The 18,111-nt window shown below is 44.1% G+C and overlaps 2 protein-coding genes and 1 long non-coding RNA gene across 6 annotated transcripts in view; 2 read left to right on the top strand and 1 right to left on the bottom strand.

Annotated features, from left to right (window-relative positions):
- The window catches only part of ATP8B1 (ATPase phospholipid transporting 8B1), a 33,468-nt gene extending 26,508 nt beyond the window's left edge, over positions 1-6,960 (top strand). For 3 of the 4 annotated variants that reach the window (XM_085528562.1, XM_085528563.1, XM_085528564.1), the window contains 7 exons: positions 670-958; positions 1,727-1,950; positions 2,204-2,287; positions 3,194-3,433; positions 3,677-3,821; positions 4,506-4,636; positions 5,722-6,960. In XM_085528562.1, coding sequence (XP_085384688.1) covers positions 670-958; positions 1,727-1,950; positions 2,204-2,287; positions 3,194-3,433; positions 3,677-3,821; positions 4,506-4,636; positions 5,722-5,949 — 1,341 coding nt within the window. In that variant the 3' untranslated portion in view covers positions 5,950-6,960. Of the gene's footprint in view, positions 1-669; positions 959-1,726; positions 1,951-2,203; positions 2,288-3,193; positions 3,444-3,676; positions 3,822-4,505; positions 4,637-5,721 lie in introns of all 4 variants that reach the window. The other variant, XR_014939282.1, reaches the window with a different exon arrangement.
- Positions 5,457-7,993, bottom strand: LOC116652484 (uncharacterized). Its single transcript, XR_004305562.2, has 2 exons — positions 7,921-7,993; positions 5,457-6,555 (listed from the first exon to the last, which is right to left on the bottom strand). It is a non-coding gene; the product is annotated as an uncharacterized LOC116652484 (long non-coding RNA).
- An 11-nt stretch (positions 7,994-8,004) lies between these two features.
- On the top strand, positions 8,005-18,101 carry NARS1 (asparaginyl-tRNA synthetase 1). The gene is made up of 15 exons (XM_015848211.3): positions 8,005-8,070; positions 9,013-9,095; positions 9,260-9,325; positions 9,433-9,525; positions 9,925-10,014; positions 10,167-10,245; positions 10,737-10,807; positions 11,355-11,441; positions 12,091-12,312; positions 12,691-12,890; positions 13,316-13,451; positions 14,448-14,561; positions 15,282-15,413; positions 15,942-16,073; positions 16,684-18,101. Exons 1-15 carry the CDS (start codon positions 8,028-8,030, stop codon positions 16,813-16,815), a joined length of 1,680 nt encoding a protein of 559 aa, XP_015703697.1. The 5' UTR covers positions 8,005-8,027; the 3' UTR covers positions 16,816-18,101.
- Positions 18,102-18,111: the final 10 nt, after the last annotated feature.

Raw genomic sequence — 18,111 nt, 5'->3', positions numbered from 1 at the left:
TCCCTGGTAGCTGCCATCAAAGTAAAGCTAAGCTTCTACAAAAGCACAGTATGAGTTTTAGAGTGTTTGTTCTTCGTGGGGATCCCAGTCTAATGGAACAAAATGAGAAAGGGAAGGAGATCCCTGCCAGCTGCAGAGGATGCGGGGCTGTACAAGCACAGAAATTGTGCTTGAAATGAAACCTGGGAGTGAAAGCATAGAAACAAAAGGCAGGTTTTCTGATCAGCCCTGCAATACAGTGCTCTTACATGAGCTTAGAAAGCAGAGAAGAGCTTTTAGCAGAGGTGACTAGCAGTAATTCAGTGATTACCTGCCCTGTCAGCAGGCTGCTTTTACAGACACCTGCCGAGGAGAAAGTCCAGCAGAGAGCTAAGGACCGTCTGCTGCACTTCAGCATTACAGCCCTGAGCCTTTATTCTGTATAAAGAAATGTACATGTGTGTGTAAGATGCTGGAAGCAGGCTGGGAATTTTCTTCATCCCACCTGGTATATTTTTTCTGTTATCTCCATGGCTTTTTATTTGCTTCTCTGCACAAACATTTTAATGAGTATTTTATTTAAATGGTGTAAATGGGACACAATGAAGTTAAGTGTGTTGTGCATATAGGCAGCCCTTGGAGTGCTGTGTTAAATGTTGTAGAAGGGAACATAACATTTTTGTTAAACAGAATGAAATCCTGCTAGAGAAGAAAAAGAAGAAGAAGAAGAAACTTAGACTGAAATTCCCCAGAACAGCAGAAGAGAAACAAAAGCAAATTGAGAAGAAAAGAAGGGCTGACGCTTACAAAGAGCAGCAGCAGAAGAATTTTGTTGATTTGGCTTGTGAATGCAAGGCTGTGATCTGCTGTCGAGTGACTCCGAAGCAGAAAGCCATGGTGGTTGATCTTGTGAAGAAATACAAGAAAGCTATCACTCTGGCTATTGGGGACGGTGCCAATGATGTGAACATGATTAAAAGTAAGGCAGCTGTAAGACTTCTCTTGGTAGGGAATATCTCTTATGAGAGTTCTTCCACAGTCTCTTCGCTATTTCTGTTTGTTCAGAAGACTCTGCCATCTGTTTCATTACCCACCTTAACATTCCTTGAGTCCTTGTTAGCTTCTGTGACCATGCTTTCCCTTTTTGAGAAGACCCTCTGTGAAATGGTTCATGGTTTTTGGTGATATGTTTTAGCTTTTTATGTAGACAGTCTGTGAGAAGGGGTTTGATTTACATCTGTTACCATGTGGAGGATTGCAGAAGTGTAACATTACCAAGACAAAAGGATAGCTTACATGCACCTTGCTCAATGGAATTAGCCTCCTGTGTTGCAGCTGGCACCCTCTGAAACACTTCCTGAGGAATTCCATTGAGAAACAAACATCAGGGATATGGTTCATGTTAGGAAGTCTGTGACTGCCTGGCCAGTCGGCTCAGGGGTTTATTTGCTCTGTCTCATCATTTGGTTATCGCCTCAGTCAAATTTCCCTGTATCCACAGGGACAGAACAAACATGGACAGAGGATCCAAATAACAGTGGCAATGTGAGCACTAAATAACAGGGCAAGGAAGAACATACACACTGTTGTGTTAATCTTTAATGAAGCCTTTGTGCTTTATTCAGAAATAAAATGAGGCAGGAGCATGTGAAGCAGAGAATCAGAACTGGTAAAAGATTTGCCCTTGGTCATGTTGTTTCTCTCCCTTTGTTTAGCAATGTATGTTGTATTTGTTTCCTTAACTTAGCTGCCCACATTGGAGTTGGAATCAGTGGCCAAGAAGGGATGCAAGCTGTCATGTCCAGCGACTACTCTTTTGGGCAGTTCCGCTACCTCCAGAGGCTGCTGCTGGTCCACGGGCGATGGTCTTACATTAGGATGTGCAAGTTTCTGAGATATTTTTTCTACAAAAACTTTGCTTTCACGCTAGTCCACATCTGGTATTCATTCTTTAATGGCTTTTCTGCCCAGGTAAGAAGCATGCTCATTCCAGTATTAACAGGCAGGTCTTGCTTTTGTGTTAGTGCAGAATAGCAAACGTTTAGCGTGGGAAGTGGTGAGAGATGAGATGCATCTCCATGGGCTCAAGCAAAATGGTAAACAGAGATGTGTGATATAGTGGTATAATGGGGCTGATCCGTTTTCTAAGGTGTCATTAAGAAAATAATAGAAAAGGTGAATTAAAAACAAGTAATCATTATGTGTTTAAATTCCTCCTTTTCAGACAGCATATGAGGACTGGTTCATCACGCTGTATAACGTGCTGTATTCGAGTCTCCCAGTTCTGTTAGTCGGCTTGTTTGACCAGGTATTCTCCACACTGTTAACAACAGATGAATCCAAAGACACTCAGCATCAAGTTTTAAGTCGCTTTGGGCTACGCAGAAGGAATTTTTTTTAACATGTATTGCTTTACAGCTTGTGAGGTAGCAAAAGACAATAGGGAGAGTGTTAATGAAGTAGCTAAAGTCAATTAATTCTGAGGCCTTCAGAGCCAGTGCTGTCTGTTAAAAATATGTTGTGACTTCATGCGGCCTTTGGCGCCTGTTTGTTAAAAGTACGTTCTTTGACTTCATGTATACAACACAGCAAGAACTTTTATTAATGGAAAAGATATGCCTTGTGCAGCTTGTTTCAGTGCAATAGAATAAGCGGTGTTGGCCTTCTTCGCCCTTTTTTCTGATATGAGGCTTACCTGCTGACCAAACAAATGAATGTTTGTGTTCACACTTACTATAAAAGATAAGGAGTAAATTTAGTACCAAATAAACCTCTCATTTGAGAATGTGTTAGAGGCTAGAAGCTAGGATATGCAATGGTAGTCTTCTGCTTTTCACAGCGTAGGGGAAAAACTCCAACACAGTTTGTAGCTGAAAAGCCCCACACAAACGTGAATGTTCTTGTCCTTGCCAATAATGGGTTGAAAACTGAGAAGCATGGACTCATAGAATCACTTATGTGGAAGAAGATCATTAAAATCATCAAGGCCTTAAAATGGGATATGCAATAGCTTTGCTGGAAACTCTAGTCTTGTTGCTTCCTAGTTGCACGCAAGACTCCATGGAAAGTTTGGCCACCTGCAGAGATGTTTAAAAAGATAAATAAATCTGCCATTTGAAGGGGGGCATTATGTAGTTGAATTTCTTACTCTCTGAAGTTCACACTTAGAACAAGAAATTGCTGCAACTTTTCTTCTTTTTGTTCCATTATTAAGGATGTGAGCGACAAGTTGAGTCTTCGGTTCCCGAGGCTGTATGTTTTGGGACAAAAAGATTTACTTTTCAATTACAAGAAATTCTTTAAAAGTTTGCTGCACGGAGCTATAACTTCACTGGTAATCTTCTTCATACCATATGGAGCGTACCTTCAAACTATGGGGCAGGATGGAGAAGCACCTTCAGATTATCAATCGTTTGCTGTCACAGCAGCAACTTCTCTTGTGTTTGTTGTCAACCTTCAGGCAAGTAAGCTTAGCTTCCTGACCTCTCTTGCTCTGAAAACACATTGTGGTCATGTTTCTATTTTGTCTGTTTAAAGCATAACAATTTGCAAAAGTTTTCATTTGCTTGCCTTCTTGTTTCTCTGTTGACACTATGTCTCTTAGGCTGAAGTGTAACTGAATGGGAGGAAACTTAACCTTGTTTGTCACCTGTCATTGCTTTTTGAATTAATAAACTCATTTGGAGTTTTTGTTTACTTTCAGATTGGTTTGGATACATCTTACTGGACTTTTGTTAATGCTTTCTCAGTATTTGGGAGTATTGCAATTTACTTTGGTATCACATTTGACTTCCACAGTGCAGGAATCCACGTTCTCTTTCCTTCTGCATTCCAGTTCACAGGTGAGGGTTTTGTGCGTCTTCTTCTTTGTTTGGAATTCTTTTAGTTTTTAGGAAAACTAAGTTTTGTAGTTTTCCAAAACCTTCCATATTTTGCCTCAGATCTAAATATCCTCAAAAGAGATAACATACCCCCTCAATTTTGTGTTCTCCTGCTAAGCTGAATTCAATTGAAGAAAGGTCGTTGCCTTTTCTTTGACCATTAGTAATGTTTTAGACTTCTATGATTACCTCCTACCTGGATATGTTATGCACGTATACAGATGCAGATGTAGTTTGACAACATTCTGTGAGATTGGGTGTTCATCATTTGTACTAAAATATCACTTGCTGTCCAGACCACATCTGTAGCAGCGACACCAGGAGAACTTCTTGCTTTATAGCCTTTAAAGCAGGACAAAACCCTTGCCTCTCAGCCAGACATTTGTCTTGCAGCATCCTGTATCTCTTAGAGGAATTTTGACGTGGATATGGATAAACTGTAATAGAAGTGCTACAGTAACTCTGTATTATTTTACTTATTTATTTTGGAACCTGTGAATAAAAGCTGTGGGTTACGTTGCACAGTTCAGTGCCTGGGTGCTAGCTTCTCAGGAAAGAAGCTGTGGCATTCATTATCTTATTTGTGTTGTGTAGCTACTTGCCATGATTGCATCATACACTAAACTCTGCTCTTTTTATTCCTAGGAACTGCTCCAAATGCTCTGAGACAGCTGTACCTCTGGCTGACCATGGCTTTAACAATTGCTGTGTGCTTACTCCCTGTGGTGGCACAGCGTTTCTTATCCATGACAATTTGTCCTTCAGAAAGTGATCGAGTGAGTAAAGCCTTATCTTTGGCACATGTTTACTTACAGGCATCAGCACTGATGCTAATATTAGAGACAAGCCAGGGTCTGTGCCCTAGGCTGGAGGGCAGAAGGCTACTGGGCTCCCCAGGGACTGACTCCAGCTGTGAGACATACACTGCCTTACTTCGACATGTTGTTACCTCCTAGGGGCTCCCTCATGTGCCTCTCTGTAATGCAGATGTACACACAGCATCCCAGCAAACAGATCAGTGAAACTAATCAGTGGGCTAACCCATCCTTTGGCTTGGCTTAGCACTTCTCTTCGTAAAACCACAAAAACCTGCTTCCAGGCTACTGATGGCACAGCTTTCCTTCTTATTTGCACTGTTTTGGACTGTCAATTATGTGTCATGGTATAGTGGCCAATTTTTGTTTGCTTTTATTCTGCCTTGAGCTGGCAAATTGCGTGTGGATTTGGAAATAGTTAATGCTGTGATCATGTTTAAGGAGATATTGTTACTTTGGGGAATCAACTCTTTGAAAGGGTAGATAACAGCAGGACAAGGGGAAACAGTTTTAGGTTGAAAGAGAGAAGGATGTCAGGGGGAAGTTCTTTACTATGAGAGTGGTGAGGTGCTGAACAGCTGCCCAGAAAGAGGCTGTGGATGCCCCGTCCATCCCTGGAGGTGTGCAGTGGGTTGGATGGGGCCCTGGGCAGCCTGGGCTGGTATTAAATGTGGAGGTTGGTGGCCCTGCATGCAGCAAGGGGGTTGGAGCTTTGTGGTCCTTGAGCTCCCTTCCAACTGGGGCCATTCTTTGTGGGAACACAGGAATAGTTTTTAATCAATGCATTTTCAGTTTACTTTAATGAAAGCCATTGCAAAGATAAATGAACATAACGAAGTGCAAAATGATGCAGTGAGTCATTCTGAAGCCTTCGTGTGTTTCTGCATATATTCTCATTTCTAACTTCTAATTTAAACAAGAAAACGACCCTGCTAAGCAGTTTCTGCTAAAAGGTTGTTTTTCCCCTTAAATATATATATATATAAATGCAAAACAAGTCTTTTTCCTTACAACCCACGAACCACTTTCTCTTTGCATGCACGCAGATCCAGAAGAACCGTAAGAAGTACCAGTCCGAGGAGGAGCAGTGGCAGCGGAGGCAGAGCGCGTTCCGCCGCGGTGTGTCTGCTCGGCGCTCTGCCTACGCCTTCTCCCACCAAAGGGGCTACGCCGACCTCATCGCCTCCGGGCGCAGCATCCGCAAGAAGAGAGCTCCACTGGATGCAGTGCTGGGCAGCATGGCGGGGGGCACGGGAGCTGCTGGAACAGGCTGAGTCACTACAGCTCTGCACTGCACACACATATACAGAATATTAAACTCAGGATGTTTTTTTTAACCAAATGGCATAAGGAAATCTGATTTTGATAAAGCACTGCTTTGTCACCGAACTTCTTCAGTTTGCTGGAAGCCAGTGATGTCCTACAGAGCTCCTAATCCTTTTGCAGCTGTGTAATGTGAAGCTGAAGGATGGGGGTGCTGCAGTGTGAAAAGGGCAACGTAGCAACACCTGGAATAAAAAACTTTTTTCCCACATTTTTCAACATTACATTGGTATAAAATTTGCAGCTACATTTCATATCGACTCTGGAAACAAATGGCTAAGCAGCAGTGACTCTGTGTGCACCATTTTGTTACGTTTTATGGGGATAAAGACTCAGGGGATGTTTGCTCCTGAGGAGGGCATGGATGCTCTCACCTGAGCTGTGACAAACCTATAGTCAATGTCAGACTGAGTGTGCTGACACCTGCAGGCGTTTCTGTTTGTTGTTATTCCTTCAGTGTCTGACTGCAGCTCATTGCACAGCACGGAGCAGCTCTCATTGCACCTTGTAGAAGAGCTGTGCCACGGTGCCTTGCACAGCCCATTCCTTGGATTTCCCTGCAATGAAGAAATCCCAAATCCATCACTGTGGGTCCGTTTCTCATTGCAGTCTGTCTGCTCAGCTGTGTAGAACATGTCTTGTTTCTCATGCAGTGTGTTTGTTCATGGATGGCTGTCCCAGCAGCACTGCCCTGAGCTGGCAGCTTGCTCCTAGGTACAGCAGTCACATTTAGAACCAGAGAACAGCTGCTCATGTATGAAACGTATCACACATTATTCTTACACCATGCACAGCATTCTGTGCTCTCTGCTTTGCAGCTGTGTTCCCTGGTTCGTGTCGATGTGCTGCTGTTACCTCCTGCTGCCTCCAGTGCTTCTACAGTGAAAATCGTGGTACGCAGTTCATTGTCCAATGGAATGTACATTTCAAACGTGTGATGCAAATAAACACAGTGAAGTTTTGCAGCTTCTCTTCAATGAGCGATACGGGGGTCCAAGGGTGTGAGCAACGCAGCTCTCCCCTGTCCCCCTTATCCCCCCATCTCCCCTATCTCCCCTATGCCCCCTATCTCCCCTATCCCCTTTATCCACCCTATCTCCCCTATCCCCTTTATCCCCCCTACCTCCCCTATCCCCTTTATCCCCCCTATCTCCCCTACCTCCCCTATCTCCCCTACCTCCCCTATCCCCCTTACCTCCCCTATCCCCCCTATCTTCCCTATCCCCTCTATCTCCCCTATTCCCCCTATCCCCCCCATCTCCCCTATCCCCCTTATCTCCCCTATTCCTCCTATCCCCCCTATCTCCCCTATTCCCCCTATTCCTCCTATCCCCCAATCTCCCCTATGTCCCCTATCCCCCTTATCTCCTCTATCCCCCCTTTCTCCCCTATTCCCCTATCTCCCCTATCTCCTCTATCTCCCCTATGCCCCCTATCTCCCCTATCCCCTTTATCCACCCTATCTCCCCTATCCCCTTTATCCCCCCTACCTCCCCTATCCCCTTTATCCCCCCTATCTCCCCTACCTCCCCTATCTCCCCTACCTCCCCTATCCCCCTTACCTCCCCTATCCCCCCTATCTTCCCTATCCCCTCTATCTCCCCTATTCCCCCTATCCCCCCCATCTCCCCTATCCCCCTTATCTCCCCTATTCCTCCTATCCCCCCTATCTCCCCTATTCCCCCTATTCCTCCTATCCCCCCTATCTCCCCTATGTCCCCTATCCCCCTTATCTCCTCTATCCTCCCTTTCTCCCCTATTCCCCTATCTCCCCTATCTCCTCTATCTCCCCTATCCCCCCTATCTCTCCCATCTCCCCTACCCCCCTATCTCCCCTATCCCCCTTATCTCCCCTATCCCCCCCCATCTCCCCTATCTCCTCTATTCCCCCTGAGACCACGCGGCCTGTGGGCGTGTCTCACCTTGTGGGCGTGGTTTATTAGTAGCCGTGTGTTCCCTCCCGAGTCTCTCCTCGTCTCTGTGTCGCAGAGCGCCGGAAGCGCGGTGCGGCCACTTCCGTTGTGCGGCCATGGCGGGGGAGGTGATCGGTCGGACGGCGGCTGTGGCGCTGGGTGAGGGGGGGCGGCTGGGCCGGGCGGGGATGGGCGCCGGGTTGGGGATGGGCGCTGTGTTGGGGATGGGCGCTGTGTTGGGGATGGGCGCTGTGTTGTCGGCCGCCTGGGGCCGGGGCTGCGGCCTCGGTGCTCCCCGGGGCTTTAGGCCTCGGTCCCGTGCAGGCCGGCCCTGAGCGATGTGGTGTCACGGCGGCGCTGTGCGCGGCCTGGTGCTGCCGGCGGTATTTGTATTGAATTCGGCTCTTGGAAGGGAAACCCGGCCCAGCTGCGCCGTGTGCGGTGACTGAACACGACATGGTGCCCTGTGGGGCGCTGCCGGTGGCGGTGTCATGGCAGCTCAGGGTTTTAAGCCCTGCACGCGGTGGGATTGTGCTGTTCTTACTTATAAGTAAGAACAAAATGTAGAAGAGTTGAGCAAATAATCGTGTCTGTCCGATTCTGGACTTATAGCACAGATTTTGGCAGCTCACGAGGAACAAAGAACGAAGCATATGTCTGTGGGTGATTGTGCACGTTCACCTGTCTGTCCCTATATATACACACACAGGTACATCTATAGCTGTATGTATAAATGTAGGTGTTTGTAAGGGGTCTGTGTGCTCTGATCCCTGCAAATCGAAACCAAACCACACTGCAGCAGTCGGCACGTGGGCAGGGAGCAGGGCTGTGCTGCAGGGCTGCGCTGGCCTCACCCTCTGGTGTTTGCTGGCAGAAGGAAGGAAGGAGGTTTCTCCATGTCTTTGGTTGGTAGCTGTATGTCAGCCAAGTGCTGGCCTGAGCTGCCTCCTCCGCTTGTTCCTACCTGCCTGGATGTTAGGCATAAGGAAGGCAGCTCCCTCAGTCCTGATGTGCATCCCTGGGCGTGTCTCTTGTGCTTTACCGTTGCTGCTTTCTTGTTCTTCCCTTGAGTAATTGCCTGATATTTATGATGTGTTATAGAGGAGTTGTATGTTTCTGAACGAGAGGGCAACGATTCCACCGGTGATGGGACGCAGAAGAAACCATTCAAAACTGTCTTAAAGGTAAATGTAACAAGTGTGTTCTTTTATGTGAGCTTCATGAGCTTTTGCAGCTCTGACCAAAAGGGCCAGAGCTGGGTTGTCTGCTCAGTCTCTAACAGAATTACTTCAGTTCACCTGCAGCACCACTGATTTTTTATTTATTTCTTACCGCTCACATTTTTTAGGCCTTGATGACAGCAGGAAAGGAACCATTTCCTACTATTTATGTGGATTCACAGAAGGAAAATGAGGTACTGTAACATTTGAGCTTCCTAATATAAATTGTTTTCAAGCTTCTTTGTGTGAAGGGCCACAATTGTAACCTTCTGTCTTATGTTCTGTGCTTGGATTGATTTAGAGATGGGCCATTATTTCAAAGTCACAGATGAAAAATGTCAAAAAACTGTGGCACAGGGAACAAATGAAGAATGAGGCAAAGGAGAAGAAAGAGGTAAGTTGTGAGCGGTGCCAAGTTGGAGGAAGCATGCTGCCTTTCATTTATGAAAACACTAGGTGTCATTAACGCTGTTCTTCCCATCCCATAAACATGTAGTTTGTTCTGCACCTCAGTCACTGCTAAACGTATGTTATTTACAGCTTGTCCATGTTTAGATGGTGTAAGCAAATGGGTGAAACTAAGTGAGTTTTGGGTTATCACCATCTACTGTGTTTAGGCTTTCTGGGAAAAATGAGAAATGTTGCTGTGCAATGTTTGTCATTCTAGCCTTGAATTAGGGTCAGGCCTATGCACCAGCATTTTATGACATCAGTATTTGTAAGTGTATGTTACAGTCCCTACTTACAAAGCCTGGTCACAGTTATTTCATACTTTCTTTTTCATCTCAACAAGGCAGAAGATCTCTTGAGAAGAGAGAAGAACCTGGAGGAAGCCAAGAAAGTTATTATCAAGAATGATCCTAGTCTTCCAGAGCCAAAATGTGTGAGTAAGGTTTGGGGTTCTTGATACATGGCCCTGTTTCAGCATGCTTGCACAAAGGTTGTTCTCTGTACTGGAAGTAATTATGTAGAAAACTCCACCTAAATGGTGAGTTGTGTTCCTCAGTTTGATTGTTTCCATTCCTTGCTTTACAGGTAAAGATTGGTGCTCTGGAGGCTTACAGAGGCCAGAGAGTGAAGATTTTTGGCTGGATTCACAGATTACGTAGGCAAGGTAAGCTGCAAGCTCTTGTAAGATGCTGAACCTTTGTAGAGAGGTGGAACAAATTCAGTAGCCATCAGTACTCACACTGAATAAAACAATGCTTACTCTTAAGTTTTCAGACCATCGCTTATGTGACCTTGTTGGTCACACCAGTTAGTTCAGTGTTGACAGATTCTGCACATGAGGATGGAGACATTTATTAGTCAAAGATTTTTGAGATACTGGATTTTGAGCTCTGTCTTAAAACATTTCTTAAAAGACTTCTTTTGTTTTTCAATCTGATCCTACAGACTGAGGAGCTAACTGGCACTTGCTCAGTGGGATTAACAAAAGAGTTTTCTTCAAAGCTTTAAAACACTTTTAAAAGTATAGCAAGAAAAATTTGTTTTCAGAATGACTGATGTCTTTGTTTGCAAGGAGGCATTTGCTGAGGAGTGACAGACTTGTGCAAAATTTTCTAATACAAATCCTATTTATTTTTTTTTCCTTTTTTTAACCAGGAAAGAATTTGATGTTCATTGTTTTGAGAGATGGCACAGGCTTTCTTCAGTGTGTCCTTTCAGATGCATTGGTAAGTTCAATCACAGAATCACAGAATGGCCTGGGTTGGAAGGGACCGTAAGGATCATGAAGCTCCAACCTCCCCATTTAATACCAGCCCAGGCTGCCCAGGGCCCCATCCAACCCGGCCTTGAACACCTCCAGGGATGGACAGGGCATCCACAGCCTCTCTGGGCAGCTGTTCCAGCACCTCACCACTGTCACAGTAAAGAACTTCCCCCTGACATCCAACCTAAATCTTCCCTTCTTCAAACTAAAACCATTTCCCCTTGTCCTGCTGTTATCTACCCTTGCAGAGTTGGCTCCCCTCCTGTTTATGATTGAATTCTGTTAATAAATAATAGAAGTGTTTGTACCTCATATGTCTTTTATTGGTACTATAGGAAGTTCCTCTAAACCTACTGATTAATTTATATTATTGTTAAGTGATGTCTCCTGGCACAAGGGGGTTTTTTGGACAGTGACGTTAGCTATCTTGTCTGTGACTTCAGTAGATCTTATGGAAAGACTGGAAATTAGGAATTACTTTAACTGTGTCTGTTTCTTTCTCTCCATAGTGTCAGTGCTACAACGGGCTCCTTCTCTCTACAGAGAGCAGTGTTGCAGTGTATGGTACACTGAACCTTGTTCCTGAAGGCAAGCAGGTAGGGAAGCTGGATGGGGCTCCTGTTCTGGTTCTTCTGCCTTAACAGTTTCTCATTTTTTCTGATGTGAGAAAAATCAAAGGTGGAAACACTGAATAATTGTAGGAGAAATTTGGCTTAGGAATTTGGCTTAGTAGCTTGCTAAAGCTACTGCTGTGTTTGCCTGTCAGAATTTAGTTCAATCTCCTTTCCTTCATGGCTTTTGCAACTGTGATGTCTTAAATTAAATACAGGCAAAAAAGGATCAAATACACTTTTAACAGTTTTCAAGCATTTGGCAATTTTAGGTTACTTGTTTCTTGTTACTGCTTGTGGTGCTACATACACTGAAAGCATTTTGGTTTTGTGTCTCGTCACAGCGGCTTAGTGCTTTTAGTGCAGAGACCCACCAGACTTTACAAATGTTCATTGATTTTAGTGCTTGGAATGTAAAAAGATGCCATTTTGTCAGGAGAGGTCTGCTCCCACACGGGGGAGCTGCTGAGAACAGCACTGAGCCCTGGCCCTCAGGTCTGCTGGATGCCAGCAAACAGCACAGGGGAAAGTGGCCAGCTCTTTATGTTGTGGTGAAGTGCTGACTTCTGAAAGCCATCTGGGCCAGTGCAAAAAATGCACTTCTGAAAGTTTTGTTTCTCTTTCAAATTGTCAGGCTCCAGGAGGCCATGAGCTGAACTGTGACTACTGGGAGCTTATTGGTCTGGCCCCAGCAGGTGGGGCTGACAATCTCCTCAATGAGGATTCAGAGGTTGATGTGCAACTTAACAACAGGCATATGATGATTCGAGGCGAGAATATGTCTAAAATCTTCAAGGTGCGCTCCATGGTGGTGCAGGCCTTCAGGGACCATTTCTTTGCCAATGGATATTATGAAGTAAGTATATTTGCCCTTCTTGGCAAGTGACTGCTTTAAGCTCCTTACTTTAAGGCAATCTCTTTTCTGGAAAACCTTTATGGACTTCCGTGTTAACCTGAAATGGGGAGAAAAAAGTTGTTTCACAGGGAGCCGTGATGTGATTGCTCTCATAGACATTGATCTCAGAGGTTTATGGACACTTGTGAGGCATAGTAATGTTACAGCATGATTCACAAACAGCCTGAATACCTCTTTCTTGGCTGCTGAAGGATATTGGAATGAAGTGCTTGTGTTCATACATACCAAACTTCTGTAGATGGTATTATGGAAGGGTGTGCCTTATGTAGCTGCTGTAATGCACTGTCATCATTGTCCTTAATTCTTGCTCTTATACAGGTCACACCACCAACATTAGTCCAGACGCAGGTGGAAGGAGGTTCAACCCTATTCAAGCTGGATTATTTTGGTGAAGAGGCATACTTAACACAGTCATCTCAGCTCTACCTGGAGACCTGCATTCCAGCACTAGGAGATGTTTTCTGTATTGCTCAGTCATACAGAGCTGAGCAGTCCAGGACACGCAGACACTTGGCTGAGTATGGAGAGAGTTATATTTCTTTGTTACTTATGCATAAGTGAATTTCTAAGTTGGGGAGTAGCAGGTGGCTGGATGACAGAATGCACAGTGAGAAGACAGCCCAGTGCAAATGTGTAACAGCTGAGCAAAAGTATATTTGGGATAACTCCGGCTATCCATGAACGTCCAGCTGGTCATTGATATTCAGTGTTTAAGGATTTGGTCAAAGCAGAGCTGATGCATTTGTAGGAAACTTTGCCTTTTTAGAAATCGCAGTTCCTACTGTTGAGGTTTTTTTGTTTGATTTCCTTCACAGAGTAGAAGTGGGAGAGCTGAAAAGGGGGACTAAAGTGGTTTTTGTTTATTGTCTTCCATGATGCTTTTTCATAGCTAAAAATCTGTTGCATATGTATGGTTATGTAACATCATGACTTGATGTTTCAGATACACTCATATTGAAGCTGAATGCCCTTTTATAAGTTTTGAAGACTTGCTGAACCGTTTGGAGAGCTTAGTTTGTGATGTAGTTGACAGAGTCTTGGCATCACCTGCATCAGGCTTACTGCGTGACCTCAACCCGGTAAGCGAGCAGTGGTGTGGGAGCCATGAGCAGGCACAGTCTGGTCCTTACCCTTCCTGGTCACTGTGTTCACCTGGGAGAGACAAGGCATGGCAGCGGGCTCTGCTTACATAAGAGGAGTTTGAAATAACATCAAAGACTGAAAATGCTGCAAGTCTGGCTATGGCTCTTGCAGGAGCTGGGGACTGAGGGAGAAGAATTTACATGGCTAATACAGTCCAGGAACCAGCAGTGTGCAGGCATTTAATGTGTACGGTACCAGTGGAATAAAAACCTCTGTCCTAGAGCTCATAATAATGATCAGCTGGTACTCACAGGTCGCACACAGGCAAGCAGTGAATGTGCTGTTCTACTTTTATCCTGGAAGATGAAGCTATGCAAAGCTGTTTTCATTTGTTAGAGAGCCTTTGTCTCCTGCTGCCTTTGCAAGGAAAGTTGGCAGTCTCTTAAAGCCATCTTATCTCTTGTCACCAGCTTTCCTCTCAGAGCGCATACACTCTCGTCCCTGACATTTTGACCCGTTTTCCTGATAAACACTGGGAGGTTCCATTTTAAATTTGATCACAGATGAGCAGAAGGTATGAAGAATAACCCACCCTATGGACTTCTCACAAGAGAAAATTCTGTACCAGTTTGAGGCACAGGGAAGTGAAGGTGCTTTTTTTTGTGGCCCTAGTTTTGGAAGCCCTGCAAACTGCTCTGTTTTCAACATCAGAGTGTGTGATGAATTCATACAGAAAGAAAAAAGCTTTGAAAATGCTTCCTGCCCTTCCTCTCCTGCTGACTTTTTCAGCATCTGTTCTGTGAGTGGCACTGGACTTGGACAGTGTTTTTATTTCATGTTAGCTTTTCAGTACTTCCAAGCTTTTAAGTAATAATTTTTTGATGCATGAGTATTGTGTATGCTCTGACTGAGGAAGTGGACTTGCTGATCAACTGGTAAGATAAATCTTAGAATGCTAATCTATGTGTTGGGATCTCTGCTGTTGTTTACAGAACTTCAAGCCCCCAAAGCGTCCTTTCCGACGAATGAACTATTCTGAAGCAATTGAGTGGCTAAGGGAACATGATGTGAAGAAGGATGATGGTACTTACTATGAGTTTGGGGAAGTAAGTCTTTCTGAGGCTCTTCGGAAATTGAAAACAAAATACCTCAGCTGTACACTGAGGGTGTATGAATCCCTTGGAGAGCAGTGTTTGGACTGTGGTGCCATTGGGTTTATTGTTGCTGTGTGAATCTGTTGTGTTTTGCTTGGAATGAAGTTCCTATCCTGTTTATAATGAGTCTTGCTGTAAATCATCAAGAGGCCTGGATTTTATCTGGACTGTTCTGTTGCATTGCAGTTGCACTGGGGAATGTAAATTTGGAGGGGGAGTTAGGGTTCCATGTAATGCCTTTGAAACCTAGAATCAAAATGTGAGTTTTCTTTCCAAAGCCTGTGGATGTGGAATTGGCCACAGCACTGGATGGGGTACCCCAGTCAGGCTGAGGTTCTTAAGGCCCATGGATAAAAGGGAGGAAAGAAATTAAGCTGTTCAGTGTTTGTTAGTTGTACCCATTTTTCTGTGTGGATTATTGGGTAGACTTGAGTGCTACTGAATTGATTTACAGATTTTTCTTTTAGGTCTGTATGTTTTTAGCTATATATACACGCACAGTATCTTGAAGTGTTACTAAGATACTGGATAAAAATACGTACACCAGGATGAATGCTTCAATGTATGTGGTCTCGAAGTGTCTTTTTCCACTTCCTCCCTGATACATTGTGGGTCTTGAGGTTTCAGAGTGTTTTTTGTTTAAAATATTAATAGAGCCTTTTTTAACCTTAGGATATTCCTGAAGCTCCTGAGAGGTTCATGACAGACACCATCAATGAGCCGATCTTGCTGTGCCGATTTCCTGCAGAGATCAAGTCCTTCTACATGCAGCGCTGTCACGATGATTCCCGGCTTACCGAGTCTGTAAGTTCATGTTTTACATACATAGTGTTACCTTCTAAATAGAGTGGGGATATCTGCTTGAATGAGTACTACAGGAAAACTTTGCTGAGTTCATACTGGAATTTGTTCTGAGCATCTCCTGGCGTGACTTTGTTGGTGCTACAGACATAAATGAAGCAACACTGAAGTGCTTAAGAAGTTGCCAGGAGATCACCATGAGCTTACTTTTCATTGCCATCTGGTTGGTGACTCGTTAGAGGTTGTATTGTGTGAAAACCAGCTGTCTGGCAGCCAGGAGGAGTGGTGGCTGTTAGGAGAGCTGCTGCTTTTGTGGCTCAGCGGTTCAGTGGCACCAAGAGTATAAAAGATTAAATCAGGGAACACAGTGAGTTGATTCCTGCCATCAGTAAATTGAGTCTGGAAAGAATTGCCTTTCTTTCTCCTGGAAACTTAGAATTACATAGTGAAATGTGTTGTCTTCTAAGTTGGAGCTGTCTTTCCTGTGTGTTCTAAAGTTGTAACAGCGTGATCTCGTGTTGTATGTTGTAGGTTGATGTGTTGATGCCCAATGTTGGTGAAATTGTTGGAGGCTCTATGCGTATCTGGGACAGTGAGGAGCTGCTGGAGGGCTACAAGCGAGAAGGGATTGATCCCACGCCATATTACTGGTACACTGATCAGGTACGTGAAACAGGTTCACTGTGCTGCTTGTCATTTCCATAAACCACTTCTAAGACAATCCAACTTAAATTGGAAAGACTTTTTTTGTGGCCAAAACCAGGTAGTCTCTTAACCTGTGTCAAAATGCAATGGATAGTAATTTGCATTCTGTTAAAATTGCTTTTTTTTTACTGAAGCGGCTGCTGCTCGTGCCAGGTTGCCTTCATTGAACTGCTCTTTGCGGGTACATTGCTTGTATAGTGTATTCCATACTGTGCTGCCTTTCTGAAGCCCTTGTGTTTGCATGAAGGCACCACTGATGTTTTCAGACTCAAATAGCTCTACCTTATGTAAGCAGAGGAGAAAAAGATGAGGTTGGAAAAATGTTATTACGACTTCCTACTTCCATTTTCCTCTTTTAGTCATTACTTTGCCCCAGGAAATTCAGGAACTGAACACAGGTATCTTGCCTGAGAAGAACGCTGCCTGTATTCCTCCTCATTGGTGGAGAAGGTGGTGCTGGAAGGGTTTTTGCTTCCATGTTGTTTTTTTTTTCCTTCGTTGGTATCACTGCAATTGTGGCATAAATAACAAGCGCAAATGTTTAATCCCTATGATTTTTATTGCACAGAGAAAATATGGTACATGTCCTCATGGCGGATATGGTTTGGGATTGGAGCGGTTCCTGACCTGGATTCTGGATAGGCACCACATCCGAGATGTCTGTCTGTACCCTCGCTTTGTCCAGCGCTGCAAACCTTAGCCATCCTGGTGGTAAACTAAGAAATCCAGGAACTGATGCTTGGGAACGAATGATACGCTCTGCTTCACCTGTCTGAGGACAAGACTTTTGGCACCCTGTTGTTCATACATTCACTAAATTGGCATGTGAAAAGTAAAATTAAAAAAGTTCTTTTTTTTTTTTGAAGTAAAATGCTACTAATTAACTGGAAATAGGCCTGTGAGGGGGAAAAAACAAAGTTAGGTGCATTTGTCAACATACAAACAAATCCTGGTAAGCTGGCATTTAAAAAAACAAGATACGCTTCTGCTTTTAGTATCTGTGATGTATTTCTACAAGAATGCACAGGGCATCTAATTGTCCTCAGACTTGGTTTTTCTCTTTTTGTTTCTTATTGGAGAAACTGGGGATTCAAGCTTTTCAGATTCCTAAATCCTGACCTCTGAGTGATTTGAAGAAGCATTTAAATAGGTCAATGAAGTGTAAAAAGAAAAAAAGGAAAAAAAAAAATAAGGGGATAATTAAGTGGTGTATTTGTTTTATTCTCTCTTACTGCTCTTAATGGAAGTTCTGTTTGACGTTGTTCAGTTGCAAGGTACGCTGTACTGAGCACTGAATTCCGCTGCAAGAAGCTTCTGTTTTTCCCAGATTATTTATTGGTTAGAAATGATAAGGCTCGCTGTGAGGTGTGCTACCCTACCCCTGCTGATCCCTGCGGGAGGAGTGCTGCGCTGGGACCACACGCACCCAACGTGGGCTGAGTTACAGGAGGAGAGGGCGTGTTCTTGGAGATCTGTCCATGCAGTGCCTTTGAAATTAAGGTTATTTCATCCATCAAACGGTAAAAACCAGGAACTGATGGCTTTGAAATGTAATTGGATTTCAGCATCGTGCACTGCTCCTGTCCTCTCCTGATCAGCTGTAATTCAAGCACTGCTTTCCCACTTGATGCTAAAGGATGTTTTCATGGTAGAACAGTTCTGTGTTTCCTTGCTAGCTCAGTTTACTCTTGTGCTACTGCATCTTAGCAGATTCTAGCTGTAACCAAGCTACCAAATAGACTTAATTACGCATTTAATGTGTTGAGTCACCTGTATGCTTTTTAGCCATAAAAGTGAGTCCTTTTACCAGAGAGAAAAACCAGTAGGTGCATCATCAGCTGACTGCACCAAGACTTGATCTGGGTTTGCCATTCATGTTGAGCTACGCGATACCCATATTTTTGTAATAAAAGGCTTTTTTCTTCATCTTGCATGCTACTATATAATCCGGTTTAAATCAGCAACCAATAAATTATGGCAGCTCAAGTTGGTGTGC

This window comes from Coturnix japonica, chromosome Z (genome assembly GCF_054131305.1).
Source record: "Coturnix japonica strain WE chromosome Z, WE-NBRP24, whole genome shotgun sequence".
In the NCBI taxonomy this organism is placed as follows: Eukaryota; Metazoa; Chordata; class Aves; order Galliformes; family Phasianidae; genus Coturnix; species Coturnix japonica.
Note: the sequence above shows the minus strand (reverse complement) of the source record. Positions and strands in the feature narration are given on the sequence as shown.